The sequence below is a fragment of the Cetorhinus maximus genome, chromosome 11 (genome assembly GCF_964194155.1).
Source record: "Cetorhinus maximus chromosome 11, sCetMax3.hap1.1, whole genome shotgun sequence".
Lineage (NCBI taxonomy): Eukaryota > Metazoa > Chordata > Chondrichthyes > Lamniformes > Cetorhinidae > Cetorhinus > Cetorhinus maximus.
This window is the reverse complement of record NC_135889.1, coordinates 15808629-15831766: the sequence shown is the minus strand read 5'-3', so window position 1 is coordinate 15831766 and position 23138 is coordinate 15808629. Positions and strand designations below refer to the sequence as shown.

Sequence of the window (23138 nt, the reverse complement as noted above, 5' to 3'; positions counted from 1 at the left end):
ATACAAGCTCATCATAACTTACCCTCTTTGAACTGTTCCTGTAGAAACAAATTCCAGTGCTTTGTTTACACCTTTTATTGTATATGTTGTACCCGAAGATGATTCTAAACACATTTCTCTCAATTCCAAGACAATCCAATGGATAACCGGGGAATTGGTTAAGAATAGCGTAGCACCGGCCCAGAATGATACTGCACCACAAATTGGACGAGGTGGTCTCATGGAGGAAGAATCACAGCACACCGTTTCAGTACAAGTGGCAATTCGATTGAAATGTGCTGTCCAAGTCCTGCTGCCATTTTCGTATCATTGCATAACCTAAATTACTGTCAATATGAAATTGGCAGCATAATTCAACGATGGAAACAGGCATTGGCAGAGACACTCATCACAACTGCCAACGCCAGAGGGTAAATATTTGCATCAATCTGCTCGGGCATGTATACAAACATACGGTGGTGCTATGGTACCTAAAATCATTCTCATGGCAAGCAGAATTCTGATTTTTCTTTTTAAGCGTAGTTCTCAAACATAAACTTTACAAGAATGTTTCAAACGCTCCAAAATGGGAGATGAAAGGAAGAAGTGTTACAATTTGACAGCTTAAAGAATGGAAATGCTGTTGTGACACTAAGTAGTGTTGTCATCATTAGAAAAAAGCAGATTTGTGTTACCTGCTGCTCCTGGTTGAGTCGCCCACGTTTGGGACCATTTACACTGCTTATTTCATAGTCTTCTTCTGCAACTCTGTCACTGATCTCCAGGCAGGCTGTCACCCCTTGGCAATTGAGAAAAAAAAAGCATTGCTGTTAACAAGCATTAAAGGCACATGGAAGCAATTCTCCCTAATACTTGTTTGTACACAGTGATGTGCTTTTCCTGTCAGTGTACAAAGAAAGTGACACAGCAGAGCAAGCATGTGTGATTAAACCACTGTGCAACTACTCTGCAAAGAGCTTCAGTCCCTTTACTGCCAAAAAAAGTTATTTATTCTGAAGCTGTACCTGCAATTGTTTTTTTTTGCCATTACTTGTTTTGAAATATTTATACATGAATATGTCACAGTTAGATAAGACATCAATCAGCAGAAACGTAAGCTGGCAAAGCTTGGTTGACAGCCAAGCCTTGTGGCAAGGCACACAGCAAAATAGAGGTCGCTGAACTGACAATGACATGTTATTTATCTTCATACAATGGAAGTTGACTCAGTAACCCCAATGGTTAACATCATGAATTGATTGTAATTAATGGAGCCATAGGCAACTCTGATATTTTCCCCCTTTTCCTCAGGGTCCCTTGGGTAATACATTATTCTACACATGTAATGCTGAAAATGTGGAGGTCTTAGGTACAGAACTTTCGTCTGACTAAAGTGGTTAATTGTTGACAGCCTGTTCTGGGAAGAATATCGAGTAAAGTGACAGAAGACAGGAGATACAATTTCAAACTAGGCCATTGAAAGTTCCCCAAAATTTAAAATATAAAAGCCACGTTAACAGGACAACTCAGTTTTCATGAAATTATAACCACATCAAAGAACAAAGTCTGATTAATTTGCATTTAGAATATGCCTTATTATAATTTAAAAGAATCTGAGTAAACTAGACCAAAACTAAAATGTATTGTTTACCTAAAGTCTGTTAATATAATGAATTCAGGTTAAAACCTGATTTCCTTGAGTAAAGAAAACCTTGGATTGCTTTCATCTCCCCAGAGAGCTAAACAGGAAATTTTATACCTCTCTGCAGCTGTTGCACACACTAAGGCTTTTTTGAAAAATAGCCATGTCAACAATGGAATTAATCAAGGCCTGGGTGAGAATAATTTGTTGCACAAATGCACATGGAAAGAGTTCAGTTTTACCCATTTGCATTAGAGAATAATGTCATGCACTGACCCATTATTAATGATGCGTTGCCAATGAAATGCTGATTGTCACTAACTGTTGGGTTTTAACACTAGAAATCGCTTGTCACTATTTTAAACCGACTTCATAACCCATACAAATCAGCGTATGTATGCCTTCATCTGCCCATTCTAGATGAACATTATAAGGCTCAGACTGAACAGAGTGCCTCACCAACGTACTCCAGTTTACTGAATATATCACATGATGCCAGGTGATCCTGACGTTGAGGTCAAATGACAACCCTCATTTGAAAATCATAGAATTATATAGCACAGGAAAAGGCCATTCAGCCATCATGTCCGTGTCAGCTCTTTGAAACAATTATTCGATTACCTCTACTCCCCTTGCTCTTTCCCCACAGCCCTACAAATTTCTCCTTTTCAGATATTTATCCAATTCCATTTTTGAAAGTTACTATTGAATCTTCCACCAGCCTTTCAGGCATTGCATTCCAGATCATCATAACTTGCTGTCCTAAAAAAAGTCTGCTCGCCTCACCTCTAGTCTATTGCCAGTTAGATAAAGACAGAGAATGCTGGAAACACTCCGCAGGGTCAGGCAGCAGGTCAATCAAGATTTATAATCACTTCATACATTTAATGAACACAAAACAGATAGAAGTGCAACACTTAGACAAGTAGCATGCTTACAATAATTACGTACTTTTATGAATCTCCTCAAAACGTCAAGAACAAGTCACTAAATATGAACATCAGGCGAACCCCAAAAGACATGTTTGTTTGACTTGCCACTGTAAAGCCCTTTCCACGAACTCAGAACATTCCAAAGCGGTTAATAACCAGTGAAGTATTTTTTTCAGTCATTGTTTTAATGTAGGAAATGTGGCAGCAATTTGCACACATCAAGGTCACACAAACAGCAATGTAAATTTTTTTTTTGATTTGGTTGAGGTATAGGACACTGGAGGGAACTCCCCTACTCTTCTTTGAAATAGTGTTATAGTATCATTTACATCCATTTGAGAACACATGAGTCTCGGTTTTAGGTCTCATCTGAAAGATGGCACATCCTGACAGTGCAGTACTCCCTCAGCACTACACTGCAGTGTCAATGAGATTCTGCACATACGCCTGTAGGCATGTACAGCACCTCTGATGGTTAGCAATCAAATACAAATCTAACCTGACTACAGAGATGCCCACCAAAGCATCCACACAGAATCATGGCCCTGCTCATTCCTCAAATCTGAATCGTGTTTTCAACACCGATATGGCAGTCAATCAAGCCTATGGCTTAAAAAACAATTCACATATGATGTTTGAACTGAATGGAATACGCTGATCCATTGATCAGTTCCAAGAAAGTTGAATGAACTGTAACACTTGTCTGCATCCAAGGACAATGGCAGCAAACTATAGATACCAAGACACAAACAGCCAGGCTGCGATGTGCCTTATCTACACCAAGCTGAAACCAATGTTAATTCTGTGCACGCTGTGACCAGCAAGAAAAAATGCAATGAATAAGCCAGCATTGCCATTTTTGTTACACTAACATATGGTGCCACAAAGCAGTTGGAGAGATGTCAGTTCATACCTACCACTCGACTGAAATAAGACCAGGAATTTATCCAATAACACTAGTCGAGAGAAGCTGCAGGCTTTCTCCTTTTTTAGTCACAGAATAAAATCAATCGGCATCTTATTTGGGTGTGGGGAGGAGGAGAAAGTGACGTTCTTGTGCACCCCAATATCTGATGCCACAATGGCTTGATCAGCACCTGTTTAGGTGATAGGCTTAATAAGGGAGCACAATTACTTGACCTCACACTAACATTACTACTTTGAAGCATTTGATAAGCCTTTTCAAGTGTATATGATAGAATCAAAGAATAGTACAACACTGAAGGAGGTTCTTCAGGCTATCAAGTGTGGCTCTTTTGAAGGGCAATTTAGTTAGCCCCTCTTCCCCCTGCTCTTTCCCTATATCCTTGCGATTTTCCCTCCTTGAAATATTTGTCCAATTCCCTTTTGAAAGCTACTATTGAATCTGTATTCTCCCCCCTAACAGGCAGTGCATTCCAACTCCTAACCACTCATTATGGAACTATTCCAGCAAATCTCTTCTAAAGCTTTCATATCCTTTCTATAGTGCAGTGCCCATAATTGAACACAATACTCCAACTGGGGTCGAACTGGTGTTCCATATAGATTTAGCAAAACTTCCTGGCTTTTGTACTCTAAACTATCCAGCCACCTTGAAAAATTCAACAGGTCTCTCTGTTCTTGCACCCTCTTAAAAATTGCATTGTCTCTCCTTTCTTCCTATACAATGCATCACCTGAAATTCTATTCAATATGTATTGAATTTCAACTACCATGTGCCCACCCAATCCATCAGCCTATGACAATGACCTTTTGAAGTCTATTACTATCTTCTCACTGTTCACTACACTTCCAAGTTTTGTGTCATCTACAAATTTTGAAATTGTGCCCTGTACCGCCAAGCCCAAGTCATTAATGTATGTCAAAAACACCATCGATGTCAATACTGAACTGTGGAGAATGCTGCCATATATCTTCCTCCAGTCCAAAGAACAGTCATTCACCACAATTCTGTTTCCTATCTCTTAACCAATTTTAAATCCCTGTTGCTACTGCCTCTTTTATCCCATGGCTTCAATTTTGCTAACAAGCTCAATAGGCTTAATATATGCCTAAGTACATCTAACAATGCTCTACTCTTTGGGCCCATTGCTGGACTGCAGTGGTTCAAGGCAAACAGCTCACCACCACCACCATCTTCTCAAGGGCAATTGGGGATAAGCAACAAATGCTGGCATTGCCAGTTGCACCCACATTCCATGAATGAATAAGAGAACCTGAAGCACTATGCTGAGTTTGTATCCTTTCTCAATGTCAGCATTAACTCGTCTCTTTCATCTCCCACAGGTCCTGCAGGAGTGACGGGCGAGCTAATGATGGAGGAAGCCAAGGAGTCTGCATAGGAGGGTGAGCATACTAAGGATGTATCATCACATGACTCCAACACACCCTTCATCTGCACAGATGCACAACTTGGTGGGTCCTGCACTGGTGATAGATAGGTTGGCACATGGTGAGCAGCAGATCACATGAGCTGGAGATAATGTGGGGAGGTGGTGACATAGTGGTATTGTCACTGGACTAGTATTCCAGAGACCCAAGGTAATGCTCTGAGGACCCGGGTTCAAATCCCTCCATGGCAGATGGTGAAATTTGAATTCAATAAAAGAACCTGGAATTAAAAGTCTGATGGTGAAACCATTGCCGATTGTCATAAAAACCCATCTGGTTCACTAATGCCCTTTAGGGGAGAAAATCTGCTGTACTTACTTGGTCTAGCCTACATGTCACTCCAAACCTACAGCAATGTGGCTCACTCTAATTGTATGTTATATTGTTAGGATACACAGGTGAAGGTCATTGTTTAATTAAGTACTTGGGACACATAAATATGGGATAAATCTGTTAATTAGTTTATTTAAGTTCTATTGGTTTACTCAAAAGAGTATAAATAGGTGATAGCTGGGTCACTGGGTATGTGTGAGGAGAGCTGAGAGACTGAACAAAGCCAATAAACTCTCTCTATAACAAAAATTTGTGTTTTAGTTTTGACTTCACCAACTGACTTGGATCCTGTTAACAGCCATGATGTCTCAGACCTTTGTGCTGATCTCCGCCTCCATGGAAAGAGCAGCCATCTGAATGGAGCATCAGATGCGGCAGGTAACCGAATATATTCTGGCCAACACCAATGGTCTGCACACTATCTGCCAGTTTACACAGGCTGCAGGAAATCTTTGCTCCAGTGGCTCAACTCCTCACTTACATGCAGCTAAATGCTCTCCTGCTGAGAAAGATGTCTTAGTTGCACTTGGGTGCTTATACCAATATTAACGTAGTTATAATGATGTTTATTTCAATGAATTAAAGATTTTATTTGAACACCTCATTCTCACAGCCTCTACTTTGTTGCAGCTCCCATTCATTCTGAACAGTAGCTTTCAGGAATGATCAGCCATTATGGAGGAAAAGCTCTGAATATGACGACTGACTGCTGGAATGTGGCGGGGGTTGGTGGGTGGCTGCCTCAGGGTTTCCTGGCACTCTCAGATAGCTTCAGACACAAGTGCAGCACGTTTGGATGAGTCATTAATGGACTTCTCTGGTAGCCTGGTGTGTAGCTGCAGGCACCATGGTCACATCTAGTTCCCCCTCAAACGCTGACCATTCTGTACCTTCCTCTTGCTGCAGTTCCAATCTTCTCTGTCAGGCAATGTTGTGAAGGGCACAGAAGATCACAGTTCTTCTGGAGACCCTTGATGGGGCACCTCCAGGTCTGTCCAGGCACCAGAAACACATCTTCAGCAACCCTATGGTTCAATCTATAAAAGCCTGCATGGTGATGTGGCTCCTATTACATCTCTCCTCTGATTCACTGGCAGGGCTTCTCACAGGGCTTAGCAGCCAGGCCTTTAGAGCGTAGCCCTCGTCTCCCAGGAGCCAGCTGCTGAGGCTATGTGGAGCAGAGATAATCTGTTGGAGATGTGATTGCTGCAGAATGACTGAGTCATGGTAGTCCCCTGGATACCTAACGTAGACATGTATGTATTGGAGTTCCTTGTAATACATGAACACTCCAAGTTGATCTGAGGGAATCTTGATTGAAATGTGTGTGCAGTTAATGACTCCCTGTACATGTGCGAATCCAGCGACCACAACAAAGCCAACAGCCCTATGTATCTGATTGGCCTCAGCAGTGGCAAAGTTCACATAATTGGCAGCCTTGGGGAATAAGGTGATTCTGGGAGACGCATTTATCGCCAGGATTTTTCAATCTGTGATCCAAATCATCAACAGACCCCGATAAGTAGTCGGGGGTGAAAAAATTCAGGGCTATGTTAACCATGATGGCCAGTGGCAATGCATGCCCACCTAGTCCTCTTGGAAGGAGGTCTTGCTCCAGGAGGTTTCAGCGATTTGCAATGACCTGCCACGAAAGCCTGAGGATCCTGAGGCACTGTTTGCTCCATCGTGTTGAGGAAGCTCACCCTCAGTCTGTAGACCATGTGCTGGGGATGTTGCATCCTTTGAGCTGGACTTCTCTGTCCATCCCCTCTGTCCTATGGCTGCAAAGGCAGCGTGTTGCTGCTCCTTGCTGTTGATGTTGGTATGCCTGTTCCTCTTCAGAGGTACAGGCTACTCCCCTGCTGTAGTGAAGGCTGACAGCTGGTAAGCTTAGATGGAGGCGAGTAAACTCCAAGGTACTTAAAAGCAATTCCAAAAGGTTGAAATTGAACTCAACGCAGTGACTTCAGGCTGTCAAGTTGTCCCGCAAACTCAAGCCTTTCACTATGGCTGACCGCAAGCTTCGTGATTTCACTCTTTAAAGTCTTCCCAGCACATCAATTTCATTAAAAAATCTCTCCCCGCTGTGCTCTTGCCTCCTTTACCCTGGCGAGGAGCAGAGAGCTCAGAGAACACATGAGCTGCCTGTTAAAGCCAGGATGCAGGGTTAAAGTGAAAACTGATTGAATATTTTAATTATTTAACCAGCAGCTGCATGGGGCTTCCTCACTCGCCTGGGTCAAACAGGGAGTAGGCAAGACCATGTCATGTACATGATTCAATGCCAGTTTTCAGGAATTTAACCCATGTCCACACCAGTGCCTATTTCCCACTGGCAGTTAAAATCCTTCCCAATAGGACAGTAATAGTAGGAGATCTCAACTACCCTAACATTAATCAGGATAAAACCAGTATACAAGGTACATAGGACATAGAGTACTTAAAATAGATTTAGGAGGACTTTTTTCTTTAAACCAGTATGTAACAACTCCAACATGAGTAGGGACAGTTTTGGATTTTGTTTTAGGGAATGAAGCAGGGCAGGTGCAAATGGGAGAGCATTTTAATGGGAGTGATCATAATTCAGTTAGATTTAGCATGGTTTTGGAAAAGGACAAAGATAGAGCAGGAACAAAAGTTTTATATAAGAGAAAGGCCAATTTTACTAAGCTGAGTTGTGATTTGGCAAAATTGAACTGGAAGTTGCTACTTGAAGGTAAATCAGTGTCCGAGCAGTGGGACTCCCAAATCTAAAGACCCTTGGAAGGCAAGAAGGACAAGGTTAAATAAAAAAGGGAATCTTATGTTAGATACCGAGAGCTCAAGACTGCAGAAAGACTAAGAGATGTGTAAGAAAGAGCGGGGGTGAAATTAAATAAAGAAATTATGAAAACAAAGAGAGGACATAAAAAAATATTGGTGACTAAAATCAAAGATGCTTTAGAAATACAAAAAGATCAATTGTATAACTAGGGAAAGAGTAGTGCCCATTAGAGACCATATAGGGAACCTGTGTGTGGAGGCCTAAGACAACGGCATGGCTCTTAATACAGTGTCTGTGTTCACAAAAGTTGGAGATGAGGAAGACATTGTAGTTAAGGAGAAGGAGTGTGAAATATTGGATGGGATAAACAGTGAGAGTAGTAATATTAAGGAGTTTAGCATCTTTGAAAGTAGATTAATCACCAGGCCGGAATGAATCCCAGGCTGCTAAGGGAACCAAGGGAGGAAATAGCTGAGGCTCTGACCATCATTCCCTAATCTTCCCTGGCTGTAGGAATGGTGCTGGAGGCTGTTAATGTTGTACCATTGTTTAAAAAGGAAGTGATAGATTGAGTAATTACAGCCATAGAGTCAGAGGTCTACAGCACAGAAAAAGGCCCTTTGGCCCATCGAATCTGTGCTGGTCAAACAAGTACCTAACTATTCTAATCCCATTTTCCAGCACTAGACCCATTGCCTAGTTAGCATAACCTTGGTGACACACAAATTACTGGAAAAGATTCTGAGGGACAGTAGTTATTTAGAAAGGCACAGATTAATCAAAGATAGCAAAGGGTTTCTTGAGGAAAAGTTGTGTGTGATTAAATGGATTAAATATTTTGATGAGGTAACAAGCAAGGTCGACGAGAGTAGGATATTTGATTTGGGCCACTTGGATTTTAGCAAGGCTTTTGATGAGAACCCACATGGGAGACTGGTCAGAAAAGTTCATGCGGTCCAAGGGAAAATTGCAAAATGGATCCAACAGTAGCTCAGTTGCAGGAAGCAAAGGATAATGGTCGCTGGGTGCTTGTGTGCTTGGAAGGTTGTTTCCAGGGGAGTACTGCAAGGTTCAGTAGTGGGTCCCTTGTTGTTGGTGGTATATAATATTGATATATGCTTAAATGCAGGAGGTATGATAAAGATGCTTGCAGATTAATCAAAAACTGGCCATGTGATTGCCAGCGAGGAAGAAAGCTGTAAACTGCAGAAGATCAATCAGGAGAAATGAGAAGTAATGCGATGGGAGTGGGCAAATAAGGCAAGGGAATACACAATAAATGATACACTTAGAGATGTCGAGGAACAGAGGGACCTTGGGCTGGATGCCCACAGATCCCTAAAGGCAGCAGTACAGGCAGATAAGATGGTTAAGGCGGCATACGGGGTATTTTCCTTAAGACGCAGAATATAAGGGGGAGGTTATGCCAGAACTGTATAAAAAATGAATTACGCCACAGTTAGAAAACTGCATCCAGTTCTGGCCACTGGATTACAGGAATAATGGGGCCATAATAGAGAGGGTACAGAAGAGATTTACAAGGATGCTGCCAGGAACGGAGAATGCTAGCCATGAGGAAAGATTGGGTAAACTGGGGTTATTTTCACTGGAACAAGGTGGGGGGAATTCAATTGAGGTGTATAAAACTTTGAGCACCCTAGTGTGGATGGGAAGGACCTATTTGTGCTAAGCCAAGGTCAATAATCAGAGGGCACAGATTTAAACTAATTGGTGGAAGTTTTAGAGAGGGTTTGCAAGATACTTTTTCAACCAGAGATGGTGGGCATCAGCAACTCTGAGGTAGAAACCCTCATTGTATTAAAAAAACACTTGGATATACAATTGAAGGGTGACAGGGCTACGAGTCAAGAGCTGGAATGTGGGATCAGGCTAGATAACATTTTCTCAGCCAGCACAGACATAATGGGCCAAATAGCCTCCCTCTATGCTGTAAGTTTTCTATATTATGTATGATAGCTAGCACAAATCAACATTAATTTTAAGTTAAAACATATCTACATTTACATCCTGCTTTTAAAATATGGAGTGAGCATTGACACCACAGTCAATGGGTTGGAGGTGGCAAACAGAGTCTATTTAAATAGAGATTCTATAAGCTACAGGGCCACTTAGTTCCTGACTTCATTACAGCCTTTTCTCGAAACATGGGAAAAACAGCTGAACTCAAGAGGTGAGAGTGACTGCCCTTGACATCAAGGCATCATTTGACCGAGTGTGACATCAACAAGCTCTTGCAAAATTGACTTTAATAGGAATCAGGGGAAAATGCTCCACTGGCTAGTCATACCTAGCACAAAGGAAGATGGTTGTGATCGTTGGAGGCTAATCATCTTGGCCCCAGGACATTGTTTCAGGAGTTCCTCAGGGTAGTGTCCATATTTAGCTGCTTCATCAATTATCTTCCTTCTATCATAAGGTCAGAAGTGGGGATGCTCGCTGATGATTGTAAAGTGTTCAGTACCATTTGCAACTTCTCAGGTACTGATGCAGTCCATGCCAACATGGATAACGTTAAGCTTGGCTGATAAATGGCAAGTAACATTCATGCCACAAAAGTACCAAGCAACGAACCTCTCAAACAAGAGAGAAACTAACCATCTCCCCATGATAATCAATAGCATTATCACTGCTGACTCCCTCACCAACATCCTGGGGGTTGCATTGATCAGAAACTGAACTGGACCAGCCATATAAATACTGTGGCTACAAGAGCAGGTCAGAGGTTAGGAATTCTGTGGTGAATAACTCACCTCCTGTCTCCCCAAAATCTGATCATCATCTACCAGGCAGAAGTCAGAAGTGTGATTAAATACTCTCCACTTGCCTGGATATGTGTAGCTCCAATAACACTCAAAACGTTCGACACCATCGAGGACAAAGCAGCTTGCTTCATCAGCATCCCATCCACTATCTTAAATGTTCACTCCTTCCACCATAGATGCACTGTGGTGCCTTGTCAAAAGTCCTCCGAAAGCACCTTCCAGACCTGAGACCTTTACAGCTAGAAGGACAAGGGCAGCAAAGGCACGGAACACCACAATGTGCAACTCCCACTCCAAGTCACATACCATCCTGGCTTGGAACTCTATCATCATTCCTTCACTGGTGCTGGGTTAACATTCTGGAACTCCCTACCTAACAGCACTGTGGGTGTATCAACACCAGATGGAATGCAGTGGTTCAAAAAGACAGCTCACCACCACCTTCTCAGGGGTAATAAGAGGTGGGCAACAAATGCTGGCGACACTCACATCCTAAGAAAAAATTAAAAATAGAACATAACAGAAACTCTCCAGAGTCCCTTGATAAAGTCAGCATTATTTTTCCAGCAAATTGCAGTGTGTGGCTAATAATTACCTAATACACTCCAGCAAATTTACATAGATTTACATAAAATGTACAGCACAGTTACAATCCATTCAGCCTAAGTGGTCCATGTCAGTGTTAATACTTCACAAACACAATCTTCCATCTAACTTCATTTCACTCCATTAACATATCCTTCCATTCCTTTTGCCCTCGAGTACTTATCTAACTTCCTCTTAAATGCACCTATGTTATTCACCTTAACTACTCCATGCGGTGGCAAGTTCCACATTCTAACCACTTTCTGGGTAAAAAGGTTGTGCGTTCATTTCTTGTTGGATTTATTAACGACTATCTTAGAATTTAGGGCCTCTAGTTTTGATCTCCCCACAAGTGGAAAATGCAGCGAGTGGAGGATAATTCTCTCTTTCACTTCAGGTACCATGCCCTGTGAGGGCGCTAACAAAAACAGAAGACGCTGGAAAAACTCAGCAGGTCCAGCAGCGTTTGTGGAGAGAAAAACAGAGTTAACGTTTCGAGTCCGTATGACCCTTCTTCAGAGCAGACCTCCATGTTAATCTTGCTGTAGAGGCGTGGATCATTTTCATTGGTGGTACATTCATCCAGTTTGCGAGGCTCTTTGAAAAGATCATTCTTTGTCTACCTCGATCTTTTCTACCATCGATCTTTCCCATCAGCATCAAACTTTCTAAACCATGATTTCTTATTACCTGCCCAAGAAACTCCCCTGGTCTCCTCCTGATCTTGGTCAGCAGAGTTCTTTTGGCCTCAGATTTTACTAGCACCTCTTCATTGGTAGAATGACATGTCCAAGGTATTTTCATTATTTGCCTCAAAAACCACAATTCTGCAGCCTCAATCCTTCTCTGCATTGCTTCACTGATAGTCTAACATTTACTTCATTTGTCAAAATTGGTGTTTTTTGTCAAAACAAAGCTTTGTTTTCATGGCTAATTTTGAGTTGATCATAATCTTTTTCATTTTTTGAAATGCATTGTTGGCCATTCCAATCCTTCGTCTTATTTCTTGGCCACACTTTCCATCTGGATGTAACATATTTTCTAGGTAACAAAATTTGTCCACCTGTTTGAACTTTTCATTCTTTACTGTGATCTTAAATTCTAGTATGATTTTGGACACTATTAGATATTTTGTTTTCTTACAATTTATGCTCAGCCCTTTTTTCTCACTTTCACTCATTACTCTATCCAAAACCTTCTGCAGTTTCTCTTCAGAGTCGGCAATACGAATGGTACCATTGGCATATCTTATATTATTAAGGGTGTAACCTCAAACTAATAATCCACAAAGGTCTCCGAACTCTCTTAGAAAGTTTTCACTATACAATCTGAATAAATCTTCATAAAATCACCTAGATCGCTCTCATCTATTTGGAACAAACTGCAGCCATAAAAGAGCTTTCTTATCACTCAATGATCTCTGCCATCAAGGTCAAGAGACTTTAACATGCTCATCAGTTCTTCATGTTTCACTTTTTCAAATTCCTTGCTACAATCAATAAAACATATGAATACATCTTTTTTCATCTCGATGGCTCTTTCTGATGGCATGCGTACCGTAAAGATAGCATTTCTCTATCTTCAACAAAGCCACATTGAAGAGCTGAAATTTATGGCTTTATCTTGCTCCTGCCTTATTCATCAGTACTCAAAAGAAAGATCTTAGTAATGTGACTCGTCAGGCTGATAGTACGATGGAGTTCACAATCATTCGGGAAAATCATAGGAAAAGTTGGGTGTACATCTGGCGGATGCACCAAATGGAAATACAGGGAAGTTATCACGGAAAGGGACTAAGTGCTTTCAAGATGGACTGAATACATACAAGACTTGAGGATAACAGACAAGAAGAAAAGCCAACGAATTAAGAATAACATGGATGGTCCAAAGATCATGAAAGACAAAGAAAGAACAACAATAAATACGATGAAAAACAATAAAGCCAAAGGCCCAGATGAAATTGTCACCGAACAAAGAAAAAGTTTAGAAGACTTTGGAATAGACAAACTGACTCTCATCTTTAATTAAGTTTACGACATGGTAGAAATCTCAGGAGGCTTAAGTAAATCAATATTTATTGCGCTTCCTAAAAAGGCCATAGGACAGTTACAAAATACAAATTGTGTGTGTAAAATCAATGCCAGCCACTTATAGTACTGGCAGGGGAGTCAGCCGAGGATCTCCATTCTGGTTGGGACTTGTGGTATCACTATAAGCAGCTTTTAAAATAAATCATTTGCATCTGTTAAGAATTACCTGTGACTCTGTATATAGCAAACAAATAGATGCAAGTACAAACTGCATAGCATATAGTTCTATCACTTCAGCAACACAAGCATCACTTCAGATCATTTTCTAGCTAGTTGCTCAACAGTGAACATGGAAAAGTTTACTTCTGGCCCCCAAACCAATTATTACCCCCCAACCCCACTGCCTCCAAAACAAAAACAAAAACACCTGGAAAAACTCAGCAGGTCTGGCAGCATCGGTGGAGAGGAGCACAGTTGACGTTTCGAGTCCGCATGACTCTTCAACAGAACTAATTAAAAATAGAGAAGGGGTGAAATATAAGCTGGTTTAAGAGGGGGTGGAGGGGTTGGGACAAGAACAGCTAGGTAGAGGGCCAGTGATAGGTGGAGATAACCAAAAGATGTCACAGACAAAAGGACAAAGAGGTGTTGAAGGTGGTGATATTATCTAAAGGAATGTGCTAATTAAGGGCAGAAAGCAGGACAAGCAAGGTACAGATAGCCCTAGTGGGGGTGGGGTGGGGGGAAGGAATCGAAAAAGGCTAAAAGGTAGAGATAAAACAATGGATGGAAATACATTTAAAAATAATGGAAATAGGTGGGAAAAGAAAAATCTATATACATTATTGGAAAAAACAAAAAGGAGGGTGACACTGCCTCCAATCAAGCTGAGCTGTGTAGAATGCTGTGCATCTAATATATTACTTCTAACATTCCTGTGACAACCCTGCAATTAAAGGGAACAAATACTTCACAAACAAACATTCACTTAGCAGGGCACCAATTATTTACTCCAACTGCTAATTTGCAATGACTCTGAAGTTGTTTAATAACTCATGGAGAGGAACAGATGGGACCCAGCACTTCCACATAATCACATAAATGGGTTTGTTATCAATGGTAACTCCCATCAGGGACCATTACATATTCATGTTTAGTAATTTGTTTGTGTCTTCAGAGTGTATATGTACTTGCAGTTGTATAGTGCCTTTCACGTGGAACAAAGCCCCAAAGTGTTTCACAGAGGCATAATCAGATGTAATTGGGACAAACCAAAGGAGACGACATTTAGATAGGGCAGCCAAAAGCTTGGTCAAGAGGTGAGTTTTAAGTAGGGTCTTAAGGGAAGAACAATGAGGTGGAGAGAAAGGAGGAGGGGTTTAGGGCAGAAATTACAGAGCGCAGAGTCAAGGCAGCTGTAGGCATGATGCCAAGGGTGGGGTAAAGGCAATGGGGGATGGGAGGGTGGGGTAAAGGCAATGGGGATGGGAGGGCGGGGTGCACACAAGGCCAGTGTCAGAGAAACAGCAATTGGGTAGGGGGTTGTGGTGGTATTTACAGACATCAGGAGGGTCAAGACTACAAATGAATTTAAAGAGGAGGTTGAGGATTTTCAATTGGTGGCATTGGGGAATGAGAAATCAATGTAGATCAGCAAGGACAGGGTGATGGGCGAGTGGGGCTGTGTACAGGATAGGAATACAGGTGGTAGGATAGAGGGAGCTAGGTGTTTAGGTAGGGCAGGTGGTGCAATGTATAGCTAGGCAGGGAGGATTCAGGGAGGGACAAGATATTGCCTCCCGTGAGTTGGAAAAACGATGGCTCAGGGGTAGCAACAACTTGCCTCCGTGAACTAAAGATGGAAGGTAAACTGATAGGTATTCAATAAGGTGATTGTTAAATCAATTGATAACGATCAGATCCTTAATTGGCTAAGGCCCGAATTGGCACTCTGGATGTTAGGGTTCCAATAATAAGTAATGTGTACCTAGATTTGGATGCAGATTGGCAAGCAGACATACCATTAGTCAAAAAGAAACTGCCTATTTCAACCACATGGGAAATCAAAGAAAACACCCTTTCTGTACCATATTTATGAAGGCCAGTCCCTTGGAAATAATTAAGATCGCCTTTGAAATTTATAGAGCAAAAAATTGATTTCCTCTGCTCTCATTTTAATGATAAGAGTTTTTCCAAGAATTGAATACTTGCTCCTTAAGGTATGAAACAGCCAATTAAATTGGTCAACGTGATCAACACTATTCCACCTGGATTAGAACAAGGCTTTACCGATACTTGCTTTTAAATACAACATGGCCAGAATAATCCAAAGTTAAAGGAATCCAAGGAATTAGGTTTCTCCTTCTTGCTTTTTGATCATTTCCTATTCAATTTTGTTGACCTTTTTAATTTTCGTTCCAATGGCGAATGCTGACAATAGCTGAAGTAGATTGGACAGGTTTTAAAGCCGGACAGCGCAAAGGAACACAGTTTAATAAGAGTGAAGTGAACTAGGTGTAAAAATACAAAATATAACAGGTGCTGGAAATCTGGGCTAAAAACAGAAAATACTGGAAATGTTCAGCAGGTCAGGCAGCATCTGTGACAAGAGAAACAAAGCTAATGTTTCAAACCTGAAACGTTAACTGTTTCCCTCGTCACGGATGCTGCCAGAGCTGAGCATTTCCAACATTTTCTGTTTTTATTTGGGTTCATCAACAAAAGTTGATTAATTGATCTCGGAATGGCAGCTTGGCAACTAACACAGAAGCACCATTTCCAAAAGGAAGAGCTAAAGGGCAATACATAATGTGGCCACTTTCCTGCTACTTGGCAGCTCCAAAACCTCTTGTGATATTTTCTGATGGGAGTATACATTTTAAGGTAGTTAGCAGGCATCCAATAATGGTCAGGATTACCATCTTTAACTTTTCCCCATTTAGGTTTTGTTCAGGCCTTTAAGTGCTATTTTGGATTGTAGTCAGCTTGTCATTTTTGGATTACAAAATAGCTGGACTGATATCCTTTTGAATGACAATGCTCTTCTTTAATACCTAGGCAGTGAAATGGACTTGAATGCAACAATTAGAGAATTTGTGGCTTTATCCTGTACATGTTTAAAATAGCAACGGTCAAAATTAAATCTGCCCTCTTGCTCTAAATTTCAACATAGAAGACAGGAGACAGTCAGTGAAGACAATGGGGCAGTGCTTCAAAATCAATTGGGGTAAACCCGTTCTGATGACTGGAACAGCTAATGTGAAATGTAAGTAGATTCTTTGGTGGACAATTTCTAATTGTGATTAGGTGTGAAGCCTTGTCTTGTAGAAATACACAAGGGAAACCAGGAATTCCAAACCGTAAACACTTTACCTACTAAGTTATCAGCTTTGCTGGTCAGTTTGCTTGTCCTCTTCAACATAAGCAGCCTCTGCATGAAAGTAGTAGTTCGACTTAATAACACCTTAGCTGTTAGTTCTGGTAATATATTCAGGGTCTGTGGATGCAAGTGCACCTGACTTGTCTCAAAAGACTCCTTAACCAGATTGAAGGATTAGGAAATAAACAGGAAGTACTGAGAGGGAGGGTGAATGCAATGTTATGTTTAGGTACAGCAAGAGAAATAAATGGGAAAGAAAGAATAGATTAACAGAAAAAAGACAAAAAGATAAAGAAAGAAAAATAATTTAACTTTTTAAATTAAAATCTTCCCAAAAATTCAAACCCTAAAGTAATGAGATTCCTCTGCAATAATTAATTTTCAGTTCGAGAAAGTTTGATTTGCATTAACACATCGCATTGTTAAAAGGGGTACTGAGACTACTAATTATTAGTTCTAAATATTTGCATGGGTTTAGCTGGCGCATCAAAAATACAGCCACTTTATGACACTCAATGCATTCCAATGTGAGACCAACAACAGAATGCCATTTTTCTAAAGTTAACTGGGACAAAAACTCTTCACATTTAAACATTCATCAGCTCCACACCTGAAGTTGCTGTACCACTTACCCATAAACAATACAGAGCACCATTCGTCTCACCATGATTCTAACTCAAGTTCTGGCCCATTAATTTAAAATTTAACTTCCTGCTGCTCATTTGAACACTTCAAAATGCTTATGATGTTTCAGTAGTTCAGGAACCACCTCTTCTAGCCTAAGCAGTATTCCAATCTCTTACTCTATTTAGGTGGCTCAGTGTGTGCTTACTTTGTTCATGTGCAAAGTGGCCCTCTTGGTGAGGTATTTGGACTTAATCAATTTTTATTTAGTATGGGGTTGACAGCTTTTCTACAAATTATTGATGGATACCATTACCAAGAATGCCTTTTGGATTTGGAAAAAAATTACACTTTAAATAACTTCCAAACTCAAAGGTCAAGTAAAAATGTTTAAAGCTTCTGCAGATGTTCACTGCTTTATTCTAGTCAATAGCCAAAGATTCAAATGAGCTTTTTAGCTAGTATTGTGACCAGCTTTTTGAAACAGCATTTTTATAATTTTGAAGGGCTAAACAAAACAAAGGATAAGGCGACAGATTCTTCTCTCAGATGATATACAGTCCATACAAAACAGTGGTTGCTCTCCCGCCATCCCCAACCCCCCCACACCCTCCGCCACTTCCTAATTTGTTTGGATCAAACTCGGGCTGCCATTGCTCCATTTGAACAACATGCAATTTACCCACATCAGACAGCTATAAGCCAAACTAAGCACCTTGTGATGAATCTGCGTGCACTAAAACCCTGTTTCAAGAAAGCAATATGTAGTTACTCTGCAGTGAAAGCATTTCTAAATTACCATTTGAACCACAGTTTTTCATAGTGGTGAAATCACATCCAATCAGAAGACTGAAGTGATTAAAGTATGCAAAATCTAACTGGAAAATTCTTAATTACTTCCTGGAATTAGGCACAATTGTGCTATGTGTAATCTTCAGATGCTATGACCTGTTTAAGTTTACTGGCCTTAAGTTTTTTTGAGCAAGGAACTCACAAGGGGCAAAAAAACAGTGAGATTGTCAGGTTGAAAGCATGCAGGTCCCTGAAGAGATCTGTCGGCTGGAATATTGGCTTTTAGCCATGGGATATAGCTTTGAATCCAACTTAAGATAGAATGGATAAAGATCGCTGATAGCTGTTAAGCATCTTAAGTGAAAAGGATTTGGTCAGCAAAGATCCATTTTCCAATAATTGTGAACATGCAGCACAGAATTTCCCTCTATTCTGGCAACCTCAATTGGATTCAATAAAATAGCTTTCTGCAAAAAAACTGGACAAAAGAAAAAGTGGACAGCTGATTAGGGGCTGCAATTTAGACACATTATACAGAAAGGCTTTACACCTGCAGTTGGAAAAATTGATTGTGGCTCCTCAATGGCTACCAAGATTCCCAGGTATAATTCCTGGTCTGTGCTGAGATAACTAATCTTAGTTGTGGTGGTGTTAGGGGTGCAACATTTCGTTTCAACAGTCATGGGTTAAGAGGAAAAGGGCCAACAGCAATTTTATTTTGATATTAAATAAGGGCAAGATTGGGCTTGGCTATGATGGTCCCAATGACTCAATAATCTGCCAATACCTTCTATCCAGGCTTTCTTTGGGTGAGGTATGGGAGACTGTGGTATCATATCTCCACAAGGAATCAGTACCTTCAGGCAGTGAGGAGGAAAGAAATTTTGGGTGTAAGCTAAGAGGGAAGCTGCTCCCTTTCTCATCACTAGCATTCCTTACCTGCAGAAGCACCCGTAAATAAATCTGATAGTTACCCAGAACTGCAGCACTGCAATAAAGCCATTGATTAATGCAATATCCAAATGACAGCTACATTTCATAGATGTGATTGAGATCAACAGGTGGCAAATTGAATCAGCAGGACTTAGCGTTGCAATTATCAGCAAGTATAACTTCCAAAGTTACAAAAAATACCTTTGCTTGAAAACGCTGAACCGAAACCTCTTTGATCATGAAATAAAGACTTGCCTAAAGGTCACATATATTTGAGCTGATTGGATAAATCAGAATAATATATCTTAGAAAATTTGAAACACTTCACAATTTTTCTTTCCAAGTTGCCATAATTAAGGTTCCTTATTTCAATGTTCGTGCACTGATTACATAGCTTACACCATCATAGCATGAATACTACATAAGATTCCTTTTCATACGGTTAATCATTATTTTCTCTTTTTCAAGGCACTGCAGGGAACAGCATCATGGAAACGTTCTCAGGTATATGGGAGAAGGTTCAATGGCCTCACACTAAAATGAGAAGTTTAAGTCATCACAACAATTCCTCAGCCTTCAGTAGGTTTAATCAGTGAAATTCTAATATGTCAGCATTATGGCCAGGACAAGACAACTAACAGTGATAGGATCCAAAACACACAAGAAAGAACAAACTTGCCTTTTACAACCCTAGGGTGTCCCAAAACGCTCTACAGCCAACTGAGTACTTACTGAAATAAAAATAAAACTTGCTGAAAATACTCAGCAAGCCAGGCAGCATCTGTGAGGAGAAACAGTGTTAACGTTTCAGGTCGAGATGACCTTCCAGCAGAGCCAAAGGAAGACAGATGCGTGGTGCCATGAAATCTTGTGCTGTTTAATCTCTCTTGCTTTCTACCCTATCACAGACCTTCCCTTTTGTTCTTCCTGCCCCCTTCCTCACTTCCACTGGCTTAAAACCTACTACATTTCTATCTTTCATCAGAACTGAAGAAAGGTAATCTCAACCTGAAACATTAACTCTCTTTCTCTCCACAGATGCTGCCTGGCCTGTTGAGTGTTTCCAGCATTTTTCATTTTTATTTCAGATTTCCAGCATCCACTGCATTTTGCTTTTGTGTAAGTAATTTTTGAAGTGTAAGCACATAAGTGTAATAGTGTAACGAACACGGCAGCCAGTTTGCACATCGCAAAGTTCCAATAACAGCAATGAGATAATGGTTGCATAATTTGTGTCAATGATGTTGGTTTAAGGATAAATAGTGGCTTGGATAAAGGGTAGAACATCCCCGTTCTTCTACAAATAGTTCCAAAGGATCTTTTGCGCCCACCTCAGAGGGCAAATGGGGCCTCAGTTTAACATCTCATCTAAGAAACAATACGGTTCTCTTGCTGGACCATTAGCCTAGATTATGCGTCCACTGGAGGGACTTTAACCCATAACCTTCCGGCTTAAGAGGCGAGAGTTCTACCACTGCGCCATGGCTGATGCAAGGAAAAGGGAAGGGAGCAATTATAACAATAGTCTGAAGGATTAAGTAAGGTATCCTGCTAACAGTCTGGAACTGACTAAACTCTACTGCAGAGCCGAAAACAGGTAACGCTGAGCGGAGAACAAACCATAATGAGATATAAAACAAGCATCCTTCAAAGATCAAGCAAGCTCATTAAAATAGGGATGGTGGCTATTTTAAAAATGAACATAGGGTGACCAAGTGAGATAGCAGAAGCCAAGGAATACATGTAAACATTGCTCCTCTCCCATGTCGTTGCTGTCCTCTCTTGCAGTCTCCATTTGGCCATGTGATCTATCTCAACCCAGAGGTATGGTATAAATATTTTCACCTTGCTGAGAACTTTGAATTCAGACCAGACAGATTGTAATCAGTTCCCTTTCACAACTAGAGGGGGGACAAAAACCACTGCTGCTCCAAAATTCAGTGATACTTTTTCTCCTCTGCTATGTGTGCGTTTTCTTTTATCAAAAGCCAATGCTACATTTGTGGAGAGAAAAAAATCTAAGAGCAAAACAATAAGTAGTAATAGAGCAGTTCAAAGTATAAAAGCAGCATAGTCACTTATAGGGTTTGTCACAAGTGCATACACAATGGCCTGAATGACCGAACATCAAACACTTCAGTAATACAACCTGGCAATTCATTATTCTAATTTATTACTTCTCTTTCCTCAGTAACTTCAGACACATACTTAATCGTATGACCTGGCAATGAAACAATAATTCTGAACCACAAAAATTCGAGAGGTCATGTGTCACTGGACTTATTGCTGCTGAGATCAGTACATTTTCTTCTCATTTTCAGAATACAAAGAAAGGATTTTGCCTGTGAGCTAAGTTTCCCTCTAGGATTTCGTTTGCCCAGCAGTTAACATCTGCTGTGGTCATAACAAAGTTGGGGGCTCTTTGTGGGATTATTGAAATTCCTTAATTGGTTTGGAATTTTGAATCCAAGGGATACGAGTACGAAAAGAACACTGAACTCAGGAGTTTTGTGTTGAGGGATTTTCAAGTGGCTGGACTGCAAAATGGCTTTGGCAATTGCTAAGGCTTTTCTGGGAGTGGAAAACATGACTGTGGAGTATTTGACATCTCTGACTAAAACTTAGTTGAGAGAGTTAGCAGATAAAGTGCAGGTCGAGATAAAAGTGGAATTTTGCAAGACTGATATGGTTACAGTATTCACTCAGCATTTAACATTGGAGGAAGGGACACCTGAAACTAGTGTCTCACAGCTAGAGGTAGTATGACTTCAGGTGCAAATTAAGCAGCTTGATATAGAAAGAGATAGAGAAAGGCAACAGCTTGAATTGGAAGAAAAAGAGAAAGGAAGAGATAGAAGAGAGAGAAAGGAAGGGATAGAATAAAAGGAACAGAAATAAAAAAGCTTCAATGGGAAAAAGAGCAGGAAAAGGAAAAGAAGTTGCAAGAAATAGAAATGCGAAAGCTTAAACTTCAACATCAGAGAGAGAAGTTAGCAAGTGAGGAACGAGAGAAAGAAAGAGGTAGAAGGCTTCAGAGAGACAAAGAAACCAGATAGTATGAACTGTCTGAAATGAAACTTAGAATAAAGGAAAAAGGCGAGATAGGGATTATTTTGAGGAATTTGATTTAAGAATCTTTGGTTAGTGACTAAATTTATAAAGAATGGAGTTGAAAGATATTTCACCTCATTTGAAAAGGTAGCTATGAAATTGAATTGGTCAACAGATGCTTGGGACTATGATGTTAGAGTGTTTTGTCAGGTACAGCAACGAATGTGTATGTAAGCTTATCAGAGGAACAATCTGCAGACTATGAGATAGTAAAGGCGGCAATATTAAATGCTTATGAGCTTGTCCGTGAAGCTCAGCAATTGAAGTTTAGGACTATAAGAAAGAGACCTCATTAGACTTCTGTAGAGTTTGCAAGAGAAAAGGAAGTTATCTAGGGATCAATGGCTTAGGGCATTAAAATTATACAAGACTTTGAAAATGTCAGAGAGGTTATGATTATGGAAGAATTTAGAAATAGCATTCCAATAAACATCAAGACATATTTATAGGAAAGATGAAGCAAAAAGATCAGGGTAGCTGCTGTTTTAGCTGATATGTATGATATATCACAAATAGTTGAGTGTAGGAAAAGGGTCATATAGAAATCAGCAAGGAAATTGGAGATATAAAAAACCTAGTGATGGTAAAAGTGTTAGTAATAAGGGTCAGGTTGAAGGACACTAGTCCATTGAAGATGGAAAGGCGGAAAGTAGAGTTGAAGGAATGAAACTGATATGTTACCATTGTAATAAGGCTGGACATACGAGATCAAATTGTTGGAGGTTAAACGGGAGACTGACTGCATTGATAGGAACTCAGAAGAGTTCCGTAAGTAAGACTACTATGGGCTCAGAGATCCAGGGTAAGACAAACCAGTAGTTTTTGTATAGGTGGGGAAGGAAGAATCAATGGTAGCTAAAGAAGAGGGAATGTGTTCA

The 23138-nt window shown here is 40.5% G+C and overlaps 1 protein-coding gene across 1 annotated transcript in view; it reads right to left on the bottom strand.

The window, feature by feature from the left end:
* LOC144686411 (BRCA1-associated RING domain protein 1-like) overlaps positions 1-23138 on the bottom strand; it is a 179791-nt gene that overhangs the window by 5747 nt on the left and 150906 nt on the right. Inside the window, exon 10 of the mRNA XM_078551567.1 lies at positions 675-778. Coding sequence (XP_078407693.1) covers positions 675-778 — 104 coding nt within the window. The remainder of the gene's footprint in view (positions 1-674; positions 779-23138) is intronic.